Here is a 25,740-nt window from a genome sequence, read left to right as displayed (position 1 = left end):
TGTCGATCTTTTTGGCATCGTCTTCAGAAATATCTTTCCACGTGCAGTGGATATCCCGCCCTTTATCTCCAATCCATAACAAAAAGTAAGAAACTTGTTCTTCTTCAGACTTCTTTTTCAAAGGTCCTGTAAACATTAGCTTTGCGTGACGTTCGAATTTATTGTAAGCTTTAGGTAAATTCGAAGATTCCCAGTCCATTTGGGGCACTGACAATCCAGATAATTTCATTTTGTTTTCAAATATTAATTTAATTGTGCAACTTTATTTCTTGAGATAATGTTCCAATTTTTGTATTGTATGTCCAGGTTATTTATAAATCGTTTTTCTTCTGACACCATGTTGTAATGTTCGTTTATTAATGAACAATAAGTAATAGAAATTAAACCAAGTGCGTTGATACAATGAAGTAAAGTAAAACACGACGAGTGTTCAGCACAAGATATAAATTTATTCTGTAAACCCTTAACATGTGATCTTAGATTTACTAGAAAATATGGAGCATGCGCAAACAAGCATAATACATAGGTCAGCTCAAGTTCATCATGTACGATGATACTACAGAGGGATCACTTAGTTTCAATATATTTCTCATTCATTTGCACTATAAAATGTATATATATGTATTTAACAATAAAACACGCACACGTGCGCACACGCACACACAGAAAACAACACATATTTGTCTTTCTTTTATGATTTTGGTCGAAAACCCTTGAGTTTACATGAAACATTCGACACCAATTATTACTTGTTTGGACAACCACTAGACATTATGTGTTCGAAATTAGATTGGACCTTATAAAGTATATCATAATTTCTTCTATCAACCCTATACTGCTGGGGGCTTATATACTCCATGACTAATGTTGTTCCCATTATAGGATACACGATCCTGAAAATAAAAAGAAAATAGTGTTAACTGTTCTTTAGCCACATGTTCTCCAAAATGTATTGCAAGTTTAAACATGTTAAATGGTTTCTCAGGGATCTCTTTTAGGTTATTAGGTTAGAATGACACATTAGTTCTATGTTCATACAAAGAAATCTACTTATTCTGGTGACCGAGGAGGGTTGGGGTCATAAACGATGGCTGGCATTTTTTACTGCCGTGTGTAAAAAAGACTAAATCAAACAAAACGTGCAATATAATCACTATGTAAGTACTTTGCGACCAATAAACTTTATTATTTTTTTAAATTTTAATCTTTTTTTTTTGGTGACACAAGATTATCGTTTAAATACGGCTAAAACGAATCGATTCAGAGTAAGGTAAACAAAACAAATAGTGGAAAATTGAAACCTTGGTTTTGTTCATTGTTCATGAGAAGTATTGTAATGTAACAATGTAAAAACTGAGAGATCCCTCGTCCCTCGCAGCAACAAATATAAAGCGAAATGCTGCCATTTGCTGACTACGTTTTATTGTTAAGTCCATTTAAAGAAATATTTTATGGTCTTAAACTTTCATCACACGATGTAATGTTCTTGTTACAAAGTAAAGTTATAACAAATCCTAATTTATGAACTACTTATTTATCAATTCCATACATTAATTTGATATATAATAACAGCGTCAGTAAAGAAGAAAAAAAAGATTTTGACATGAAATGGGCATACTGCTTGATAAAAATGATACTTAGTTACATAATTCATCTGGAATTTTAAAAGTATTTGTAATTTACACTTATGGCACGATCCTAATTCTTGCAAAACAAATGCCTAAAACAAAGTATTTAAAATTTACAGGTATTTTGCTTACCTAACATGACCTTCATCATCGCGAAACTTGTTGCCATCGTAGCCTGTAATTATATAGGTTTTTCCTTGTTCCAATTCTTGGAATCGACATGAGATATTCGAGTGAAAAAACATTTCGTCTTCTTTTTGAAGATCCTCTATTCCTGTAATATGACGTTACAAATACAATGCTGTGAAAACATGGCATAAACTATTCCAAACTATCGTATAATTGCCTTTTCTGCGTTTACATTATTTCCGCGTATCAGTAAGTCACCACAGAAACACCCCCGAAGAATGCAGTTTTCAACCTGTTGCGATATGTGTCCATCATTATGACATTTGTCCTCTAAAGTAATAACGACTTAAGTATAATAACAGTTGATGGCTCATCGAGGTGTAGAAAAGTGCTGTCGGCTAAACATTAAATTTGTGTTTGTAAGGATGTACTTATTGTTAAAGCTACATTAAATAAATTTCATGAAAACAGAAATAGCGACATTTCATTGATAAATTGGGTTTCAAATCGACTCCAGATCTTGTTTTGGTCTCCAGACAACCAAAATGACTTTTATAAGCATAAAATCTGCAACGTCATTATGGCGAAATGGGAAGTACACTTTCTGTTTGCATGTGAAACTCTGCCTTCAGATCATCCGTTCTTCAATATTAAATCAACAAACATGACTATAAGTAGCAGTCCTAATTTAACGGTATATTTACGCATTGTAACGGATGTTTTCATACAAATTTAATATTTCTGATGAGCTGAGTACTTTTTTCTGAACGCCAGGCCTAGTGCACCGTGAAGCAAAAACGGTTAAGGTGTGTTTGCACAAGAAAATAGCAACTTATATAGTGTTGCCGGTACAGAAAAAGGTTTGTTAACCACTTAACCATTCAAACAAATTTAACCCTTATAATCGTCGTGTACTTAAATCATAAGGTTTGCATAGTGAAAAATGCTAAAATGAAATTGAAAATATTTTTTAAGTTTAAACAAATTCTAATATGTACTTTAAGTAAACGAATTTGACTTTATATTTACATGTAAATAAATACCACATGAGCATCTATTCTCTCTTGCGTCTAGTTCTAGGTTTATGGAATCTTCTGACATACATGCAATTTTAAAAATTTTCAAAACAGAATAAATGAAGTTTGTCCCTGACTCTTTACTTATTTTAAACCTGATTAAATTTAAATTTAATTCCTTTAAATGATACATTAAAACATTATACTGGTACTTATAGGACATCGGAGGTCAGAGGTTGTATCAATAAGTATCTTATCAAAAGATTGTGATTGTTTTGAGATCCTTTTGATTATTTGTATATTTGACTTTCATGCAATTGTATAAATGAAACACAAAAAGGCCCCTAAATTAAATAGATATTTACAAACAGTAAAAACATAGCAATTTAAACACTTTGCAACAGTTTGTATATGATTTTTTGCTAATATGGCAAAACATGTGAAATATGTCGAGTGTGTAGCCATGAAAACATATTTCTTTCATATCTGCCCATCAGTATGTCCGTCCGTCCTGCCGGCCTTAACAAAACGTGCCAGGAGGTGTCGGGATTTTCCATTACAATGATTTGTTAAAGCCTTTTAATCATTTTTACTCATACAAGTTTTGTTCGGACTGCATCTTTCAAAGTGATTGTAAAAATTGAATTGAACTTTAAAGGATTTATCAATACCTTTAATACTTGCATATATCTACCGAGTTCTTTTCGGTTAAATGATTATAAAAAAGTGTTTTGGCCTGTTAAAGATGTTTGTGTCTCTTGCTAAAAAATTTGCAACATGCTAAAAAGTAGCCGCAAATTATATGGAACAGACTGGTCAATCACCCTTAAATACAATTGCATAACTAACTTTCACCAGACGACACGTGTGGTCAATGATCGCTCTTTTAGATATTTGGAAAACGATTGCCATTGTTGATACATAAATTTATTAGGTGCATCTATTACAGCCATATCGATGTATTATGTAGCATTCATCTTTCTGATGAATAACAAATTTCAAATATTGATGAAATCAATAGAAACGTTCTATCTTGATATTTTCAAATATTGCTAGAAAATAATGTTAATAAAGGTCGTACTGATTTTACATGAACCTAATGTATATGTTGAATAATAAATTTTTGATCTAGAACAATTAATAACCGTATCCTACAATTATATTTCTTTCTTTGTATATGCTTTATGTGATACTTAATACTGATAAAATATCAATGCAACTATTTATTGTATTACATACCCGCAAAAAATTGATATAAAGATCTATTTCAATATTTTACCTTCTAAAAACCTTTCATTTAAATACACACATTTGTGTACTTAGTAACACTAGATTTAATGGCAAATACAATTGTATCAAACAGACGTCAACAGAATGTTTCGCCCGCTATCTAAATTCGGTTTGATTTCCTGTACAATTTACAGGGACGAATATAAGAAGAATTTCCATTGGCCTTTCCAAGAAATCAAACTAAAATATTGGCATATCAACGGCCAGTCTTAAATAAAATGTAAAGGGCAGTTCTTTCCATTCAAAAAGGAATATGTAATATAGTTCTAAAATAAAATTTAAAGACCCTGTATGTTGTGATAAAAGTGATTAACCACACTAAGTGAAATCATATATGTGTTCATAATTATACAAATAAAACAATTTTCAAACATCGAAGAATATATAAAATATACGTACTGCAAATTTTTGTACATGTAACATGTAATCATTAAATATATATGCATATGTTTCTTATTGTAAAATTTGACTTAAACTTTATAGAAAATGATTTTTTATTACCTCCCTTTATTTACATGAAATGTTAAATTCGGTAATATCTTTATAAATAATGCTTTTTGAAACATACAATATTGATAAATCTCAATTTAAGCGTCATATTTATGATTTAAAACCATAAACAAATTGTGTTACAGGATCTTTAAAGGATAGTTCTTGCCATTATAAAATAAAACTAAATGAAAGTAATAAAAATGTTTAAAAGTTCTTTATTATTCTTTCAATGAACTAATTTAAATATATAAGTATAAGTTTATGTATCGAAAACTTAGAAAAACGTAATTGTGCAAGGGTACTAGTTTTACTTCGGCTGAATGATTATAATAATTATTTTTAGTTTAAGGATACTTGGCAATTAAAAATGACCTTCTTAATTGAAATCATTAGACGAGAGCCAAGTTTTAGCATTACAAAAATGAACATCAACACGTTTATGATAAGGCTTTGAGAATTATTAAATTCATGCCATCATATAAACCTTTCATAGTGAATATACTCTTACACAATTCATAAAGATATAATAGTTAAAATGGTTTGAGTAAAATAATTTAAAAACATATACTTAATAAAATTAATAATGTTATTGACGAAGATGATGATGACGGTCGAACATAATGATAGTTATTGCTTTAATAGTGATATAGTCATGATGACGATAGCTATGTTTACCTTGAATCAAACTGGCCATCACAATGCCGATTGCAGTCATTTGTGTTTTGTCATTATATGTAACCTCTTTTATTCTAACGCGTACAGCTGAAATATACAAGTAATTTATCTAAAAAGCTGACAATGTAACTTATATCTATATATTAATTATTTTTAAAACGGGATTAACGGATAAACTTACATTATACATTTTTCTCGCCTCAAAAACTCCGAATATCCGTCTTTGACTTTTTGAAAAACATGCCACTCAATTATTGTTATTATCTTATACATGTATATGAAAAATTTAACATTCCAATATAAACGGTATTGAATAAAAAGAATAGCCTGTATTGTGTACGGAATTTTCCCAAATTTGATCAGAAATGTTTACGTTTAATTCCTTCTCATTATGCTATTTAAAATATTGCAACAACATACTCATTTAAAGAAGTAGTATAACAATTCGCCTTTGCTATCTTTATTATATTTTTCCTGTTCATGGTAACTATGCCACAATTTAATGTTATTTCTGTTTGTCTTAGTGTGTGCCATATTTACCGCAATATTTTAGCGCCATTAGGAATCTTATTGACCTATAACTAACCATAGTTTCCAAAGTTGCATGCGTAGCGTTGCAATTCAATCGCAGGACGGCTTCCACTCTTTGCTAACCTTACAATTTCTCTTTTAACTTGTTTAACACACATACCTACAAAAACAATAATACTTAACATCGGTTTGAACCTACAAACGGTGTAGTTATTTAAAAACAGGCCATCGTGGACTAAGGTTGCTAAACTGAGGTTGAACAGGTAATATTATTGACAGCAAAAATTAATAATTGGGTTTGCTTTTTTTTACCAAAGCTACATAATTTTAGATTATCTGCTACAAAAAAATAAATGCAGCATATCTAAACTCTTGCCTGGTAGTTTTTGGAAAGAAAACTTTAAGAATATTTTCGTATTTAAGTCTAAATAAACTAAATCACCAATTGAATTTATTAGGACAAGATTCAGAAGCTACAAAGTGATGATTGTTAATGCCAAATATATAACTTATGAAATTAGTGTAGAGAAGACGTAGAAAAGGAAGAGAGGAGAAGAAGACTTGAAAACATTGACTATATTAAACCGTTAGCAAGGGCGAGATCATGGTTAACCCTAGAACATTTATTACACACCTTTGTAAGCGGTCTATTCTAATTTCTAAAAAGAAGACTTATACGCGTTTTTAAATAACTAACTTACCACAAAGACGGGTCTACTAAGGATTGCAACCTGCCAAATATCATAGCTAATGTACTTTCACAAAACATACATAATGCATTTACTTTAAATAATCTATTTGATCTAAAGGCAAAGTGAAAACTTGAGAGGAGCCAATTATCTACCTACCCTTATCGCAGGTGTACTCATTTTCAGTTTCATAGTTATTTGCAAAGCCATTACTTGTGTCTCGGAGTAGCCTGCCAATTTGTATTCGAGACAGTGTTGGACATACGATTGCTTAAATGAAAGTTGAAAGTTGGAAAAAATTCTGAATAAAGAACATGTAACATGAATCAATTACAAACAGTATTTCTAGTCAATCAATTAATAGCTTTAAATTGTATTTAAAGGATTGCGTATGATGGTACATTAAAGTTCAATTTGAATTTAAATACAGCAATTTAGTTGTTGAAGAGCAATTAAAACAAACGGAAAAAATAGTTTAACTCATTTAAAATTTCACTATTTATTGCTCGTTTTAGGTTTAAAATGATTTAACTGTAACGTTAAGACGCTTCCCTTATTGATAATAGTTCTTTCACCAGTGTTAGTTGCATGACTCAAATTCACCTTATGCTTTTTTATTCACTTTAACAAATGTAAGAATACTATAATTTTGTTTCCCTTTTTGGAATTTTAAACAAAAAATATTGTCATATCACTGTTATAAAAATCCTGTGTTAAGGGAGTTTATACTTCAAATTGTATTCTAATAATTATCTTTTCAAAACTGTAACTGAATTGTGGTTTCTTACGAGAACAACGCTGTATTTGGCTCTTATTTTTTATGAAATGAACGATTTCTTATTCACCGATGGATGGGATATAATTATTTTGCTTATTATTCCGAATCAATGTAAAAAATATAAGTCATAAATACACAAGGAAAGAAATAACTTCTGGTGAATTATTACAAGAATCATAGACATGAAGATAATTTGGTCATGTTAATCCCTTTAGATATTTATATCTTACCCAAAATGTTTTTAATTTATTAACAGAACATCACCCTTATACATGATTTGGTATCATGATATTATCATCTTTATCAAATTTACCTTCACAAGTTGGTTCATGGCCACTCCATTTTCCGTCTGACTGGCACGTTCTTTCAACTATCAGAATTTGCGCATTGCCATTCAGGATATAGCCTTTGAAGATGAAACAACATGAGTATTTGTCTCTGTCTTTTGGTTTTGTTTTTTGTTGTTTTTTATGCAACCTGAGAAAAGCGGCTGATCAAAATGTATATTTTTATTCCAACAGGCACATTCTTATGTGGTAAAATATGTTGCTTGTAAAATGATAGTTGCCATTTAATGAAGTCCCATATCTTACAAGTTCCAGAACTGTAGCACGATGTGCAGACTCCCTTTAAATAGTTTATCAAAATAACGATTCAGATATATCTAATCTTAAATAAGTCGTATGCTAAACGCTAAACCTGGCGAGGATTAACATATTGACTGTCGCGAGACAGAACCACTTATACACGCACTACCAGGACGAATTAAATAGGATGTTATGTGATATTGATATAGGATCACCTGCAGTGATAACTAGGTTTAAGCTGGATTGTGAACAACATGTTGTTGGGTTTGTCGTGAACCGCTGTGTCAGAGATTGAATGTTAACTTTGTAGTTCCTGATCGTCGATCAGAAAATACAAAAATCGTTCTCTAAAAAAGAAATTCAAGAAATAACAATGATCCTCATATTTCTTGAACAAATATGTTGATCTTTTTTACGCAATTTAATATGAACATCTATAATTATGATGAATAGAAATTGTTGCAGTGTATTTTATAATATGCTGAATACAAATATGTTATATCCGATCAAGTATCCTACACTTAACACACTATGGAACGCCATCACTGTCTTAAGTAATCAATGTTTTTGCTATCTTGTAAAATAATGATACTCTTTTGTCGTTTAAGCATATTAACATGTGCATTTTACATCATATTTTGTCAAAATACCATGCTGACTTGTTCAAACAGCATGTTAACTTGTCAAATAATCATGATGACATGTGCAGACAACATGTTAACTTGTCAAAGTACCATGACAACTTGTGCAAACGACATGTTAACTTGTCGAGGTATCATGATGACATCTGCAAACGACATGTTAACTTGTCAAAATTTCATAATGACATGTGCAAACAGCATGTTTACTTGACGAATTAGCGTGATGACATGCCCATGATACTTTGAGAATTGAACATGTGTTTTGGACAAGTCATCACGATACTTTGACAAGTTAACATGTTGTCTGCATAAGTCATCATGAAAGTTTGCCAAGTTAACATGTCGTTTTCACATGTCATCATGATACTTTGACAAGATACTATGTTGTCTGCACACGTCATCATGATACTTTGACAAATAAACATGTTGTTTGCACATGTCATCACGATAATTCGACAAGTAAACATGCTGTTTGCACATGTCATCATGAAATTTTGACATGTTAACATGCTGTTTGCACTTGTCATCACGATAATTCGACAATTAACATGTTGTTTGCACATGTCATCATGATTATTCGACAAACACACATGTTGTCTGCACAAGTCATCGTAAAATTTTGACAAGTTAACATGTCGTTTTCACAAGTCATCATGATACTTTGACAAGTTAACATGTTGTCTGCACAAGTCATCATGATTCTTTGACAAGTTAACATGTTCTTCGCACATGACATCACGATAATTCGACAAGTTAACATGCTGTTTGCACATGTCATCACGATAATTCGACAAGTTAACATGCTGTTTGCACATGTCATTATGAAATTTTGACAAGTTAATATGTTTTTCGCCCAAGTTATCAGGTAACTTTCACAAGTTAACATAATGTTTGCACAAATCATCATGATGCCTTGACAAGTTGGCATGCTGTCTGCACATGTCATCATGATAATTGAACATGTTAGCATGGTGTTGGCACAAGTTATCATAATACTTTGACAGTGATTTTGACATGTCAGCGTGATACAAGAATAAATGTCGTTTGCACAAGTCATCACGATTCTTTGACAAGTTCACATGTTGTTTGCACAAGTCATCATGATAATTTGACAAGTTAACATATTATTTGCACAAGTCACCACTATACTTTGACAAGTTAACATGTTTGTGTACATGTTATCACGATATTTCGACAAGTTATCATGTCGTTTGCATATGTCATCATGAAATTTTGACAAGTAAACATGTCCTTTGCAAATGTCATCACAATACTTTGACAAGTTAACAAGTCGTTTGCACAAGTCATCATTATACTTTGACAAGTTAACAAGTCATTTGCACAAGTCATTATATATTTTGACGAGTAAATATGCTATTTGCAAAAGTCATCACGATACTTTGACAAGTAAACATGTTGTCTGCACATGTCATAATGATAATTGGACAAGGCATGATGTGAATTGCACATGTTAACATGCTTAAACGATAAAATAATATAATCGTTTCACAAGATAGCAAAAACATTGATCACATAAGACGGTCACAGCGTTCCATAACACAACATCTATATGTAATGTTGTTGTAGTTTGTGGGTATGGCGACACTTTCAATATTTATGGTATTGCATTATTTGTAAAAACTGACGTATTAAGCAAAATGAATTTGCGTTCCTTGGCAAAGAACTTTAAATTTATATTTATATCTTTAGATTAAAAAGCAGATATAGATGTAAAAATTTTGTCTGATATCTAAGGATTGAATGGCTTTGTTTACTCGTCCCTACTATTTTATAAGAGCATATCACCGTTTCTGATAGATATATAGTCGATTTCCGAAAAGAATCACAAATTGGAACCAAGGCTTGTGAAATCTAAAGACAGGTATATGTCAATTTATAACATATATTGTTATATATGTCGAATTGCAATTCTATTGAATTAGTTAATGTCTTTCTTATTTGGACGTTTATGTATGCAGAAAAAGTAATAATTCTGACAAGTGTTAGATCAGACTGTTTTTTATAAAGATCTGTAATATCTGTAAGATATTCATATGCTGAAATAATTTCGTCGTGTGCTACACTAGAGAACAAAGTTATCTACTTGATAACTAATATTTGCACTGTTTGAATTTGGAAATATAGTGCACTGACACTACAGAAATACTTACCCGTATCGCAGATGTACTTAACAATACTTCCATAGTTTTTTGCAAGGGCATCCTTTTTGCTTTGGAATAGAATGCCATGTTGTAATTGAGAGAGAGTGTTGGACATGAAATTGCTAAAAATATAAAACAGATTGTTTTAATGAATTGCGAATGTGAAAAATATAGAATGTTTAAACAAAAATAAATCTATATCGTCAAATTGCTACTTAAGAATTAGCAGATGATAACGTATACACAATTTACGTTGGACACAACCGTTTAGCTGATTTAGAGCATTTAAAACAAATTAAACAGGTTGTCTTGTGCTCTGTCTTGTTTTTGCTTGCGGTCCGCCTGGGCTCCTTGCCACTAGTTCTTGTTGCTGGGTCGAATGGGGTTGCGTTCATTGAACGCCGCCTTTCCTTGTTGATCTTGTTTATCATATTTTAGCCAGAAAAGAGTAATATTTAGCATTGGGAAAAATAAAGTGTTTTTTTTTTACATTATCTTACTGTTATATACATTATATAAAGAACCTAAACCAATCAAACATTGGCATACCGAAAAGAAAGTGTTTTTTTTTAAATTTAGCATTTGTTTCGAGATTGCTTTATTTCATTCCATAATTTTATGCTGTTATCAGTGTCGAAGAAGATAAATTATGAGGGTGCGCGAATTAAAAAAGGAACAAATTAAAATAAACAATATTGGACATAGATTTATTTACAAGATTTTATGTGAAGTATTTATGTATTAACAAAATGACGAATTTTAACAGCTTTAAGCCTCGTACATGACAAAATGCATCATGTTAGAACTGAATTACGAAAATGTCCGCGTGTTCAAAATTACAGCATTATTCGATTAATACTTTAAAAAAAATTTCCACTTTAATAGGTATATTTATTCATAAGCACATATATTTTACCTTCTCTTCGATAACAACATTTTAATGAAATCGTATAGATTGAATAGAAAAAAAAACACACGTTATCCTGGAGTGTTTAAAACGTAACTTAGGCAGCGTGTTTTGTAAAAAAATCACGAAATCCGCATAGTGACTTACATGTCGTGTATGAAACTTGTGTTGTTTATGGCAAGTATTGTGTTTTTATTAAAACACTTTTGATTTATTTCACATGACATGTGTTGAATTAAGTTTGGTTAGGATAATGCAATGTGAGTAGGTCGAATTGTTATAATGGTTTGTTAATATAAAGCATACAGTCCAACATGGATCTCTTCGAATAACGCACAAGAGGATGCCTTTCAATCCGCGTCCCGTCTCGTTGTCAATTTGTCATTTATGGTTGTTTCACTTGATTGCAAAATACCTAAAATACCGTTGAGGAACATATGGGTATCTTTAATATGACTTGTCTGTCTGTTTGTTCTTTGTCTGTGTTTTCCAGGCCTTACTAATATTTAGGAAGCTGATATGACTTTGACACTTTCAAACAAATATCTATTTTTTGATTAATGTGTCAATATATTTAAAGTGAATGATAAATTTTTAAAAAGCCAAAAGAGAAAACCCCGTCATACCGACAATCATCTGACCGCGGGAAATACTTCATCCAATACATTGCCTCATTTTTACTTGTTTTGCTCGCTTTTAGAGGCTTTTAAATTCATTATTTTAATCATGGCAGGCTGTTTCGAATTTGAACATACGTTTTGCTCCAAAGTGCTCCCAAAAACAAAGTTTTAACAAACTAATGTGAAAACACGACAGTACATACAACCAACCTAAAGGCTTACCCTGACAACTCTGGTGATCTAAAGGACCAGTTAATACTGTGTGTGTTTGTCAGTATAATTTTCGCATGTGCTAGTACTACAAATTGAACATTGTTTAAAATATATCTCTTTTTAATCCTATTTTAGATGCCCGATGCAAACCCAGTAAAAGAAATATTGTTTTGATTTCGAATGTGTGAGTAGTGTAATAACCAGTCAAGATTGTTCTGTAATTTTTAGAGAATTTATAAAATACACAAGGAAAGAAATAACTTCCGATGGATTATCACAAGAATCATAGACATGAAGATAATTTGGTCATGTTAATCCCTTTAGATATTTATATCTTACCCAAAATGCTTTTAATTTATTAACAGAACATCACCCTTATAAATGATTTGGTATTATGATATTATCATCTAACACAATGGAAATTTACCTTCACAAGTTGGTTCATGGCCACTCCATTTTCCGTCTGACTGGCACGTTCTTTCAACTATCTGAATTTGTGCATTGCCATTCAGGATGTAGCCTTTGAAGATGAAAAATATAGTATTTATCTCTGTCTTTTGTTTTTGTTTTTTTTGGTAATTTTTAACGCAACCTGAGAAAAGCGGCTGATCAAAATGAATTTTCTTTTCCAACAGGCACATTCTTATGTGGTTAAATATGTTGCTTGTAAAATGATAGTTGCCATTTAATGAAGTCCCATATCTTACAAGTTCCAGAACTGTAGCACGATTTGCAGACTCCCTTTAAATAGTTTATCAAAATAACGATTCAGATATATCTAATCTTAAATAAGTCGTATAATAAACGTTAAACCTGGCGAGGATTAACATACTGACTGTCGCGAGACAGAACCACTTATACACGCACTACCAGGACGAATTAAATAGGATGTTATGTGATATTGATATAGGATCACCTGCAGTGATAACTAGGTTTAAGCTGGTTTGTGAACTACTTGTTGTTGGGTTTGTCGTGAACCGCTGTGTCAGAGATTGAATGTTAACTTTGTAGTTCCTGATCGTCGATCAGAAAATACAAAAATCGTCCTCTAAAAAAGAAATTCAAGAAATAACAATGATCCTCATATTTCCGGAACAAATATGGTGATCTTTTTTACGCGATTAAATATGAACATTTATAATTATGATGAATAGAAATTGATGCAGTGTATTTTATAATATGCTGAATACAAATATGTTATATCCGATCAAGTATCCTACACTTAACACACTATGGAGCGCCATCACTGTCTTAAGTGATCAATGTTTTTGCTATCTTGTGAAATGATGATACTATTTTGTCGTTTAAGCATATTAACATGTGCATTTTACATCATATTTTGTCAAAATACCATGCTGACTTGTTCAAACAGCATGTTAACTTGTCAAATAATCATGATGACATGTGCAAACAACATGTTAACTTGTCAAAGTACCATGACAACTTGTGCAAACAACATGTTAACTTGTCGAGGTATCATGATGACATCTGCAAACGACATGTTAACTTGTCAAAATTTCATAATGACATGTGCAAACAGCATGTTTACTTGACGAATTAGCGTGATGACATGCTCATGATACTTTGAGTATTTAACATGACTGTGTTTTGTACAAGTCATCACGATACTTAGACAAGTTAACATGTTGTCTGCACAAGTCATCATGAAAGTTTGACAAATTAACATGTCGTTTTCACAAGTCATCATGATACTTTGACAAGATACTATGTTGTTTGCACAAGTCATCACGATAATTCGACAAGTTAATATGCTGTTTGCAAATGTCATCACGATAGTTCGACAATTAACATGTTGTTTGCACATGTCATCATGATTATTCGACAAACACACATGTTGTCTGCACAAGTCATCGTAAAATTTTGACAAGTTTACATGGTGTTTGCACAAGTCATCATGATAATTTGACAAGTTTATATGGTGTTTGCACAAGTCATCATGATACTTTGACAAGTTAACATATTATTTGCACAAGTCACCACTATACTTTGACAAGTTAACATGTTTGTGCACATGTTATCACGATATTTCGACAAGTTAACATGCTGATTGCACATGTCATCACGATAATTCGACAAGTTAACATGCTGTTTGCACATGTCATCATGAAATTTTGACAAGTTAACAAGTCGTTTGCACAAGTCATCATTATACTTTGACAAGTTAACATGTTGTCTGCACATTTCATAATGATGATTGGACAAGGCATGATGTGAATTGCACATGCTAACATGCTCAAACGATAAAATAATATCATCGTTTCACAATATAGCAAAAACATTGATCACATAAGACAGTCACAGCGTTCCATAACACAACATCTATATGTAATGTTGTTGTAGTTTGTGGGTATGGCGACACTATCAATATTTATGGTATTGCATTATTTGTAAATACTGACGAATTAAGCAAAAATGAATTTGCGTTCCTTGGCAAAGAACTTTAAATTTATATTTATATCTTGAGATTAAAAAGCAGATATAGATGTAAAAATTTTGCCTGATATTCAAGCATTGAATGGCTTTGTTTACTCGTCCCTACTATTTGATACGAGCATATCACCGTTTCTGATAGATATATAGTCAATTTCCGAAAAGAACCACAAACTGGAACCAGGGCTTGTAAAATTTAAATACAGGTATAATTATGTCAATTTATAACATATATTATTATATATGTCGAATTGCAATTCTATTGAATTAGTTAATGTCTTTCTTATTTGGACGTTTATGTATGCGGAAAAAGTAATAATTCTGACAAATGTAAGATCAGACTGTTTCTTTCCTTTAATTGAATGTGAATTATTCAGAATTTTTAACAGACCTGTAAATTATATATAAGAATCCGGATGAAAGTAAAATACGGATTTCATACAACAAATATTTTGTATATTACGCGCGTACTTTACCTGAATTATTGACGTCATATGTACAAAACAGATTAAAACTGTTGGAATAATGTCAACGTAATCAAATCTGATATATTGTCAACCTTAACATATTAATGTTCAAGACGCTCCTCGACAGTTCGCAAAGAGTCGCGTTCTAAGTGCATATTTCGTTTATATTTTTTTTTATACAAATCTGTAATATCTGTAAGATATTCATATGCTGAAATAATTTCGTCGTGTGCTACACTAGAGAACAAAGTTATCTACTTGATAACTAATATTTGCACTGTTTAAATTTGGAAATATAGTACACTGACAATACAGAAATACTTACCCGGATGGCAGGTGTACTTAACAATACTTCCATAGTTATTTGCAAGGGCATCCTTTTTGCTTTGGTGTAGACTGCCATGTTGTAATTGAGAGAGTGTTGGACATGAAATTGCTAAAAATATAAAACAGATTGTTTTAATGAATTGCGAATGTGGAAAATATAGAATGTTTAAACAAGAATAAATCTATATCGTCAAATTGCTACTTAAGAATTAGCAGATGATAACGTATACACAATTTACGTTGGACACAACCGTTTAGCTGATTTAGAGCATTTAAAACAAATTAAACAGGATGTCTTGTGCTCTGTCTTGTTTTTGTTTGCGGTCCGCCTGGGCTCCTTGCCACTAGTTCTTGTTGCTGGGTCGAATGGGGGTTTCGTTCATTGAACGCCGCCTTTCCTTGTTGATCTTGTTTATCATATTTTAGCCAGAAAAGAGTAATATTAAGCATTGGGAAAAATAAAGTGGTGTTTTTTTTTTACATTTTCTTACTGTTAAATACATTATATAAATAACCCAAATCAATCAAACATTGGCATACCGAAAAGAAAGTGTTTTTTTTTTTAATTTAGCATTTGTTTCGAGATTGCTTTATTTCATTCCATAATTTTATGCTGTTATCAGTGTCGAAGAAGATAACAATTATGAGGGTGCGCGAATTAAAAAAAAGGAACAAATTAAAATAAACAATATTGGACATAGATCTATTTACAAGATTTTATGAGAAGTATTTATGTATTAAGAAAATGACGAATTTTAACAGCTTTAAGCCTCGTACATGACCAAATGCAACATGTTAGAACTGAATTACAAAAATGTCCGAAATTACAGCATTATTCGAGTAATACTTTAAAGATTTGTTCCACTTTAATAGGTATATATATTCGTAAGCACATATATTTTACCTTCTCTTCGATAACAACATTTTAATGAAATCGTACAGATTGAATAGAAAAAAAACACACGTTATCCTGGAGTGTTTAAAACGTTACTTAGGCAGCGTGTTTTGTTAAAAATTCACGAAATCCGCATAGTGACTTACATGTCGTGTATGAAACTTGTGTTGTTTATGGCAAGTATTGTGTTTTTATTAAAACACTTTTGATTTATTTCACATTACGTGTGTTGAATTAAGTTTGGTTAGGATAATGCAATGTGATTGCCTGTAGACATTGTTAAATTGTCTCTTAATAAATATGTTTAAAAGAATATATTGGTTGTAATAAATCATTATTTTTGCATAATATAAATTAGGATATTTGGGTAGAAGGTAGATTGAAGAATTACAAAAAAAGGCAAAATCAAAATAAAACAGTTACAGTTTATACGGCAATTATGTTATAAGCAGTCTCAAAATGAATCAATAAAAGTAAGTAGTTCGAATTGTTATAATGGTTTGTTAATATAAAGCATACAGTCCAACATGGATCTCTTCGAATAAAGCACAAGAGGATGCCTTTCAATCCGCGCCCCGTCTCGTTGTCAATTTGTCATTTATGGTTGTTTCACTTGATTGCAAAATACCTAAAATACCGTTGAGGAACATATGTGTATCTTTAATTGGACTTGTCTGTCTGTTTGTTCTTTGTCTGTGTTTCTAGGCCTTACTAATATTTAGGAAGCTGATATGTCTTTGACACTTTCAAACATATTTCTATTTTTTTGATTAATGAGTCAATATATTTAGAGTGAATGATAAATTTTTAAAAAGCCAAAAGAGAAAACCCCGTCATACCGACAATCATTTGACCGCGGGAAATACATCACCCAATACATTGCCTCATTTTTACTTGTTTTGGTCGCTTTTTGAGGCTTTTAAATTCATTATTTTAATCATGGAAGGCTGTTTCGAATTTGAACATACGTCTTGCTCCAAAGTGCTCCCAAAAACAAAGTTTTAAAAAACTAAATGTGAAAACACGACAGTACATACAACCAACCTAAAGGCATACCCTGACAACTCTGGTGATCTAAAGGACCAGTTAATACTGTGTGTGTTTGTCAGTATAATTTTCGCATGATAAGTAGTTATATGCTAGTACTACAAATTGAACATTGTTTAAAATATATCTCTTTTTAATCCTATTTTAGATGCCCGATCCAAACTCAGTAAAAGAAATATTGTTTTGATTATACAAGATGGAAAATCAACAAGTTCACATAATGCAATTAGAAGTCCAGAAACTAGAAAAAAAATATGTTGAAAGTAGATTTATATATGACAAATACTGTGAATAATATTGAAAATAACAAAAAATTAATGGCAGTGTTGTAAGTAAAGTTGAAACCTTCGACTGACTATAGGTGGGAAGTTCGTTAAGCACTAATAACTAAATGGCCCATGCCTTGCCAATGACGAAGGGAAATTATTCATCAACGAATTATAAAAAATTGTCCCTCTTGTAGTAGTCATATATAAGTGACAGTAAACTAAAGGAATTTATTCAGATAGTAATAGAAATTTTTGATTTCGAATGTGTGAGTAGTGTAATAACCAGCCAAGATTGTTCTGTAACTTTTAGAGAATTTGGTTTTTGAACAACAGTAAGATTAATTTTTTAAGTAGTAAATTACATCATTGGGTATGAAGTTAAACGTATACAAAGTTTATGATGATTTAATTTATTCTTTTTTAAGGAAATGCTAGCTTATTTATTTTTATAGGAAAATCATTGTGTTTTTTTCTGTATCAATTTGCATGAAATCATTGTAAATAGTTCTTTGATGTCGTTTTGCTTAATAGATCAGGGGAAACACAAAAGTTATACTGTATATGGAAAGGTTATTTATGCTTATCACATGAGCAAATTAGTCTGTGTCAGTGACATATTATTATATAAATAACCGCCATGATTACTATGATTCAATCTGAATATGTTTATTGAATGTAATCATGTTGGACACCTTTCCTCTTTCTTTGTATTATTGATATAATTGATGTTAAACAAGATCTATTTAAAGCAATATACAATATTGTCAAACTTTATATTGCAGAAAACATATAAGAGGGGACTAACGCATAAGCCAAACACAGTATCTATGCATCTTAACATGAAATGTTTTTGAAAAACGATACGTTTAAGCAGCAAATTCTAAGTAAAATGGGGACACACTCTATATGTTTGCTTCAATAAGAATTCTCGAAGTGTACAATGTTTAAATGTGACACCATTTTCACAATTTCTTAATCTGTTTTATGCGATTGATTGTTTGGCTTTTGCATGATTAAACATTTCTAGTTTTCGAACATTGATTTTAATGTTAAACTGGTCATTAGTATGGTGAATGTAGATATACTTATTTGCTGAGTACAATGTTTTTTGTTTTGTCAAGTGCGATTAATCGACTCACCACTATTAACAGCTGCCTTAACGCACTTTGCAACTACTTTTGAAATAATAAAAATCGGAACAGCGTTTTGCAAATGGTGGATGTAGCCAGACACATGAGTTAATTGATTTAGTCGCTCACATGCGATCAGAAAATTGACCCCGATTAATAGCCTTGATTTTATTTGACCGATTCTACCATTATCTTCGACTTTATGATTAAATCAAGTCTTTTTGAAAAACAAGACACCAATTGCTTAAGTGACATTCTAGCGGTTACATAACGTTACCACAAATTTCGTGACAGAAGCAAGTGAAAATAATTAAACGTTCAAAACAAATTAATCAGTTATTCAGTAAAGCACACCTCTGAAGTATAATATGTACCATGTACATGTACCATTGCCCAAATAAAATTTAGAATGTATGTTGTGGTCATGTCAAAATTGAGGTAAAATGCCGTTTGGGCTTAACTTTTTTCAGGTTTATATTATACTATAAAATTAAAGTGTTATGTATGCAACATATTACATGTATATAGTTTATTTCTGACAAGTTGGTATTTCCAATATTATTATTGTTCTATTTTTAGAACATAAACTACATGTGTGTAAATAAGATTTAACAAGGAGTTTCTTAACTGTTGTAGAAAATTCTAGATTATGATTCATGCATTATATTTAGATAGAAGTTTCCAGATTATTCTTTATTGTTGAAGGTGCTAGATTATGATTACTGTAGAACATAATAGACTGATCTGGAATGATCTTAGCTTAGTATATATTAGGGGATATTTTTCATTACCTTTACCTTTTAAGTCATCAGTTACCTTTTAAGTCATCAAAACATTTGGAGTATTATTCGACTTGAATATTAACGTTTTTAGTGCCAAATTTATTGGAGCTTGGATTTTATAATAGATTAAATTATTCTTGTGGATTATATTGTGGGAATTCATTCTAAAGTGTTCTTGGATTTAACTGTGCTATTCAAAAGACATTTGAGATATATATTTTTATTTGGACTTCAGGTATTTGTAAACATAAATTGTTATTTAATTTTTCTTTAATAATTTTTCTGTAATAAATTTGTTATTGTTACAAGTTTGTTGCTGGCTTTTCTTTCTAGTTACGCCTGGCTCGTTACAAAAGTCAGTGTAAAAGCTCATTTTCAATATTGAGATTGAAGCTTAACTAATTAAAATTATTAAGCAGTAAAAATAATTTGACAATACGTAGTCTAGTCAAGTGATGACACCTAGCAAGATAAATAGAGAAACCTTTATCACAATCATATTAAAATTGAGATTTCCAGAACACATTTTATGAATGAGTTTTGGAATGTTGTGACTTTGGTATCGTTAAATAATGTTAATAAACACAGAAAAATATCTATAATGAGTTAGTTTTAGAATTGAAATATCGTTCAATATGTACAGAACCGTCGACTCCTCCTATAACAAACTCGCTTATAACGTATTATCGTTAATAGCGAACTAAATCTGAAATCCTCGGCCGATTTCCGATTCCTTCTTTATTTTATATTAAATATCATCGCTTAAAACGTACTCGCTTAAAACAAATTTTCGGCTATAGCAAACATTTTTTCAAGCCCCAAACGGCAAACAAATTTATTCGGTTTAAACAAACTGTTATTATTGAAATATCGGGATTTACTCAATTAAATATCAGTACATTAATACTGCAATCCGATAATCATTTAATCTAGTTATTACATATTTAAGTTATACCTTCAGGGTAAAAATATTTTGACAAAATGTTATCATATATAATTTCCTACTTGATTTGCGCACCCTCGTTTGATAGTTTACGGTAAATACTCAATAATTACCAAATAATTGATTCTACAACAAGTCAGCATGTGTTTGCTACTTCGCTTTTAGATAACTTCGGACATAACGAACAATATTTAAATGTCCCACTAACTTCGTTATAAGCGGAGTCGACTGTATTTGTTCCCATGGCTGTCAGGATAAAAAAATCAGTTTAAACGATGTAAATTTTAAATAAATAATAATGTCATTGTAATTGACAGTACAGCAAAACTAAACACGTTTTCTTCAAATGCAATCAATAGATTTATCACCACTTTTACGGTTGGCCAACGGTACATAACAACTGCTGTTAACTGCTAAAAGCAGTATGGAAACAGTACGATAACTTTGATAATAATGTATAAATAATAGAATCACTGTTTGAAGCAATGCTGCAACGCTCCAAAGTCATCGATACGTTCTCTGACATTCAGTCTATTTCTCGGCTATGCAATAAACTGTCACATATGCATTTTCATGCCAACAACTAATACGAGACTTACACATATTGTTTTTCGAAATTCTCAGAAGTTGTTTAATCTTTTATGGTCTAAAGTTTCATGGATTTCGTGATCTGTATGATGCATGTTTCTATTACTAATGACTACAGGCATTAGAGGTTTGTTATTATTTTCGAGGGCATTTTTATTACACTTATATTCAAATGATATTTACAGTTTTAACATATATTAATGTAATGGTCGTTAGGCAGAAACTTTTTCTACATATTTACATAATTTTGTATGTGTTTTATTTATTTCGTCTAATGTAACCATGACCATTGTTATAATTTCACTTGGCGGGGATTAATTTTATTTACATTTTCGTGTCATTCAGGAACATATTGGGGCTAAGAGTGAGGTTTGGCGTGCCTAAAACTGGTTAAAACTCCCCCGTGGTTTAAATACTACTGACCGTTCCAAGGCGGTAACCCTTTGTGTTCCTTCACGTGTTTTTCTTGTCTGTATTGTTACTTGTTTTTGGATGTTTACATGTTTTGTGATGTCTGTCTTGTTAGATTGTTGTTGACGGTAGGTATTTTCTCTCCCCCCTTCCATTTTTACCCCCCCCCCACCCACCTTTTCACCAGTACAGCCCTTTTCCCTTAAATTCCCTTATTGGCCTGTTTTCGTTTATATTATTTCACATTACATGTCCCGCTCCTTTCGCCCTTATGTCCACTCCAGGTACTTGTTTGGTGCCTTCTGGGTGTCCTGCTTGGGTAAGTCTGGGGGCGGCGTCCTGTAAACGTTGCCTTTGCCTTGTTGATCTTTATCCTTGTTATTTTAACATGACCGTAGTTATACGGAAAAAAATAATAACCAGCTGCTTGGTCAAGCGACTCAGCGCCGACATTTTTATTTTGTTTATACGCTCAAATACGAAATTAAAGAAGAACTATAAACATCGATACTATGATATCCATTAAACCTATCTAAGTCGGTCTTTTACGGTTCACTTGAAATTCAATTTCATTTTCTTTTCATATTACCATCTGAATGCCAGTATCTTAAAGATTTTTCCTTTTTTCACTAAAGAAATATTGCTTTATATAGCAAGCAACATAAGTTTCAAAGAAATTACTGTTTCCATCACAACCACCGTATTTGATCTTTTAACAACGATTCGTCTCAACATTGTTATAATAAAGAAGAACCGATTTACGACAGGGTTAAGGTTTGGTTCAAACCACCTTCACTGTATTGACTTGACATGTTAGTTTTGTAATTAACCTTCTAGTTAAATATTTTCTTCACAGAAAAGACTGCTGACAATGATGAAAAATTCATTTGATGCTTGATAGAGTACTTTATTATAAAAAAAGAAATAATAGTGCACAAACCTTCTTCTAAGCGGTGGTTAGAAACTTGATTGTTTATCCATCTGATATATTCTGATACTTTTGTGTAGACTCCAGGATGGTTTTCTTGACCACATCCCTTACCCCATGATGTGATTCCTATAACCGTACTCTGGCCGTTGATTTCACAAATAAGAGGGCCTCCCGAGTCTCCCTGACAAGTATCAGCACTTCCACCAGCACATATTACTTTTCGAAAATTAATGGGATAAGTCTTGTATAATCTATGACAAACGTGCTCTTTGATGATCGTCACCTCTGCTGCCTTTAATATATCAGATATTGTACCTGTGTAAAAAATACTTTTTCACTTATTTGTCGCAGTTGATTTTCTTATCTTCAACACATAAAAACACATAATCTCAATTAGAGTTTTTCTAATATTTCATTTATAAATATACAGTAAATAAATAATTATTACCACGTTCTCTGTCTTTTCCCCATCCCGAAACCTCACATTTAGTTTCAGGTGATAGCAACATGAATTCCTCAGGTAAACAAGCTGGTTGTACAAAGTTATTGAAGGATATCCCACTCGTTGATTTTATTTTCAGTAGAGCTATATCATTGTTAGAGTACTTTCTTTCGAATACTGCAATGAAACTTTTAACCTTATAACATAGAGAATATCAGTTTATTACATAAACCGTGGCGCAGGAGTGTAATAAAGCCACTTAATAAAAGCGATAATACATTGGTTACATAACACTCATTACGTCATATATAAACATATCGTTAAAGATCCTGTATGTTGAAATTGGGGTTGTATATGTGGAATTATATATATGCATTAAATTATTCCAATAAAACAATTTCCAAACTTCGAAGAAAATGTGTAATATGTACTGCAAATATTTGTACATATAATATGTAATCATTAAAATATATGCACTAATTTTTTATTGAAAAATTCGACTTACATTTTATAGAAAAATATTATTTTTTCATTACATTCCTTTAGTTACATGAAATTTTTATGACGGTAATCCTTTTGGGATTTACAAATTTTTTAAATCTAAATTCAAACATCCTACTATGATATAAAACCATGATTGTGTAGCAGGATCTTTAAAGCGTGCTTATATTCGTGCTTTTCACTATCCTACTTGTTGATTTTCTGAAAAGGAGTTTTTTTTTCTCTTTTTTTTTCTTGTAATTTTCAAGGTTATTTACTACTGTACCAAATAAAATCACGTTTCACCAGTTGTTGATCTGCCATTGTGCAAAATTATGTTTAACTGATTTTATTATACAGCTGCTTTTGCAGATTGATTTAAATGGTTAATCCTATTATTCCATTAATTTTGTTTAAAACATGAGCCTTTATAATCAACTGTAGCGTATTTTTCGGCGCTATTTTTTTATGTTGTCATTGTTGGAAATAATTTGATATGCAGTAAAATACATCTACCTAAATTCCAGATATTTTATTAATAGAAAAAAGTTGATATGATCTAGTAATTTTCATAAAATGATCTTATTGAAATAACTAAACAAATATTAATTTTAATTATTTGAACATGACAACTCACTTGATGAATTAATCCGCTTATAACAGAAAATGAATTATTACGGTTAATATGTGCATATCTCTGGCTCAATAAGCTACTATGAAAAACAAAATTTCTTACCACTGTAATTCCAGTGTTTGACAATATATTCGACATGAAACATTTCTTCATATTCATCTTGTTTAGTAAGATCATGGTCTCCAACAATGACTCGTACGTCCTTCGAATCTAGTTTTGCATTAAAACCATCGTATTTTCTTTTCAAGTCGCTTGACGAAATCAGAAAATATTAAACATTTATTGCAAGCATGCAAGTTAAAAAAGAAAAAAAAAGAAAAAAAAAGACGTTTCTGTTATTTCTAATTTGGTTTCTTAAAGCGAAAGTACAGACATTAATAATGGGGATGTGTGCAATTTGTATGCATACAATATATGCATGTCCACAAATTGCAGCAATCAATATAAAAAGTCTGTCCAAAACACGTTCTGTCTTAGGGAGAACAAGCTGATGCCTTGAATACCTTTATCCTAAATTTAGTCTTTTTAAATATCTTTAAATCAGAATAAGTCTGATTTTGTAAATAGCAAAACGCTACTGTCAACATAAATGGCGTACTAGTTGTGACATTATGTACGAGGTATAATCAAAAAGTTCTCGGCCCGATATACGTCTGGCGCCTACACTGACATTTACACACCATAAGTCGATACCGATATCTTATCGGAGATTACTGACCAAGTTACACGCGGTTTTACACAGATTAAGTAACAAAAAACACACTTTTATCAGTGAGTCATTTAGACGAAATGGAAAAAGTTTAATTCAGATTCGCCTTTACGCCCCTCTGTAAAAAATGGATGTCCCTAAGGAAATCCGTAAAAACTTCACGGATAAACTTTGGGAGGATTCCCCTTCCTATAGCACTTTTAAAAAATAGGCTGCATAATTTAAGAGAGGCAGGGAGAGCTTTAAAGATGATGAGCGGCCTGGGTGGCAAAAAGAGGCCACAAACGATGAAACTGCCGAAGCTGTGCACGATCTGGTCATGTGAGACAGAAAGCGAGACATGCAAAGCATTGCTAGGGAAGTGAGTATAAGCTTTGGTTGAGCTCAGGCAATTCTGATTAATGTTTATGGCATGTCAAAAGTTTCCGCTAGACGGGTCCCCAAATATCTGACTGACGACTAGAACGGATCTTGAATCCAAAAAATACACAACATGCATTGTAGTCACCCTGGCTCACCCCTCCAAAGGAATTCAAGAGGATGCCATCAGCAGAGAAGATGATGGCTTCAATTTTTTGAGGGGATAGTCAGGGAATAATCATTATTGACTATCTTGAGCAGAATCGTACCATAAACGATGCGTACTATGCAGATGCATTGAAACGTCTGCGTAAAGAATTCGCGCGTACAAGGAGGGCATATTGACTCAAGGAGTTCTGCTTCTGCACGACAATGCGCCAGCTCACACATCCCAAGTTGCAATGGCTGCTGCAACTAATTGCGGCTTTAAAATTCTTCCCCATCTCACATATTCTCCTGACTTGGCCCCATCTGACTTCTACCTGTTTCCAAAACTAAAAACCTAGCTTCGTGGTA

At 31.7% G+C, this 25,740-nt stretch overlaps 1 protein-coding gene across 2 annotated transcripts; it reads right to left on the bottom strand.

Moving 5' to 3' along the window:
- Positions 1-429: 429 nt before the first annotated feature.
- LOC132738908 (uncharacterized) lies at positions 430-24,459 on the bottom strand. 2 transcript variants are annotated; one of them, XM_060726520.1, is made up of 9 exons: positions 15,602-15,623; positions 12,786-12,878; positions 10,628-10,740; positions 7,542-7,634; positions 6,610-6,720; positions 5,817-5,921; positions 5,231-5,317; positions 1,761-1,902; positions 430-893 (listed from the first exon to the last, which is right to left on the bottom strand). In XM_060726520.1, exons 3-9 carry the CDS (start codon positions 10,731-10,733, stop codon positions 746-748), a joined length of 792 nt encoding a protein of 263 aa, XP_060582503.1. In that variant the 5' UTR covers positions 10,734-10,740; positions 12,786-12,878; positions 15,602-15,623; the 3' UTR covers positions 430-745. The 2 variants fall into 2 exon arrangements, 1 of the variants encoding a protein (XP_060582503.1); XR_009626934.1 differs by lacking the exons at positions 430-893; positions 1,761-1,902; positions 5,231-5,317; positions 5,817-5,921 and adding exons at positions 22,609-22,914; positions 23,048-23,218; positions 24,258-24,459 and having other exon boundaries at positions 15,602-15,712.
- Between the last annotated feature and the right edge of the window lie 1,281 nt (positions 24,460-25,740).

This window comes from Ruditapes philippinarum, unplaced genomic scaffold, assembly GCF_026571515.1.
Source record: "Ruditapes philippinarum isolate M1 unplaced genomic scaffold, ASM2657151v2 ctg1910_1_1_1_1, whole genome shotgun sequence".
Classification (NCBI taxonomy): Eukaryota; Metazoa; Mollusca; class Bivalvia; order Venerida; family Veneridae; genus Ruditapes; species Ruditapes philippinarum.
Note: the sequence above shows the minus strand (reverse complement) of the source record. Positions and strands in the feature narration are given on the sequence as shown.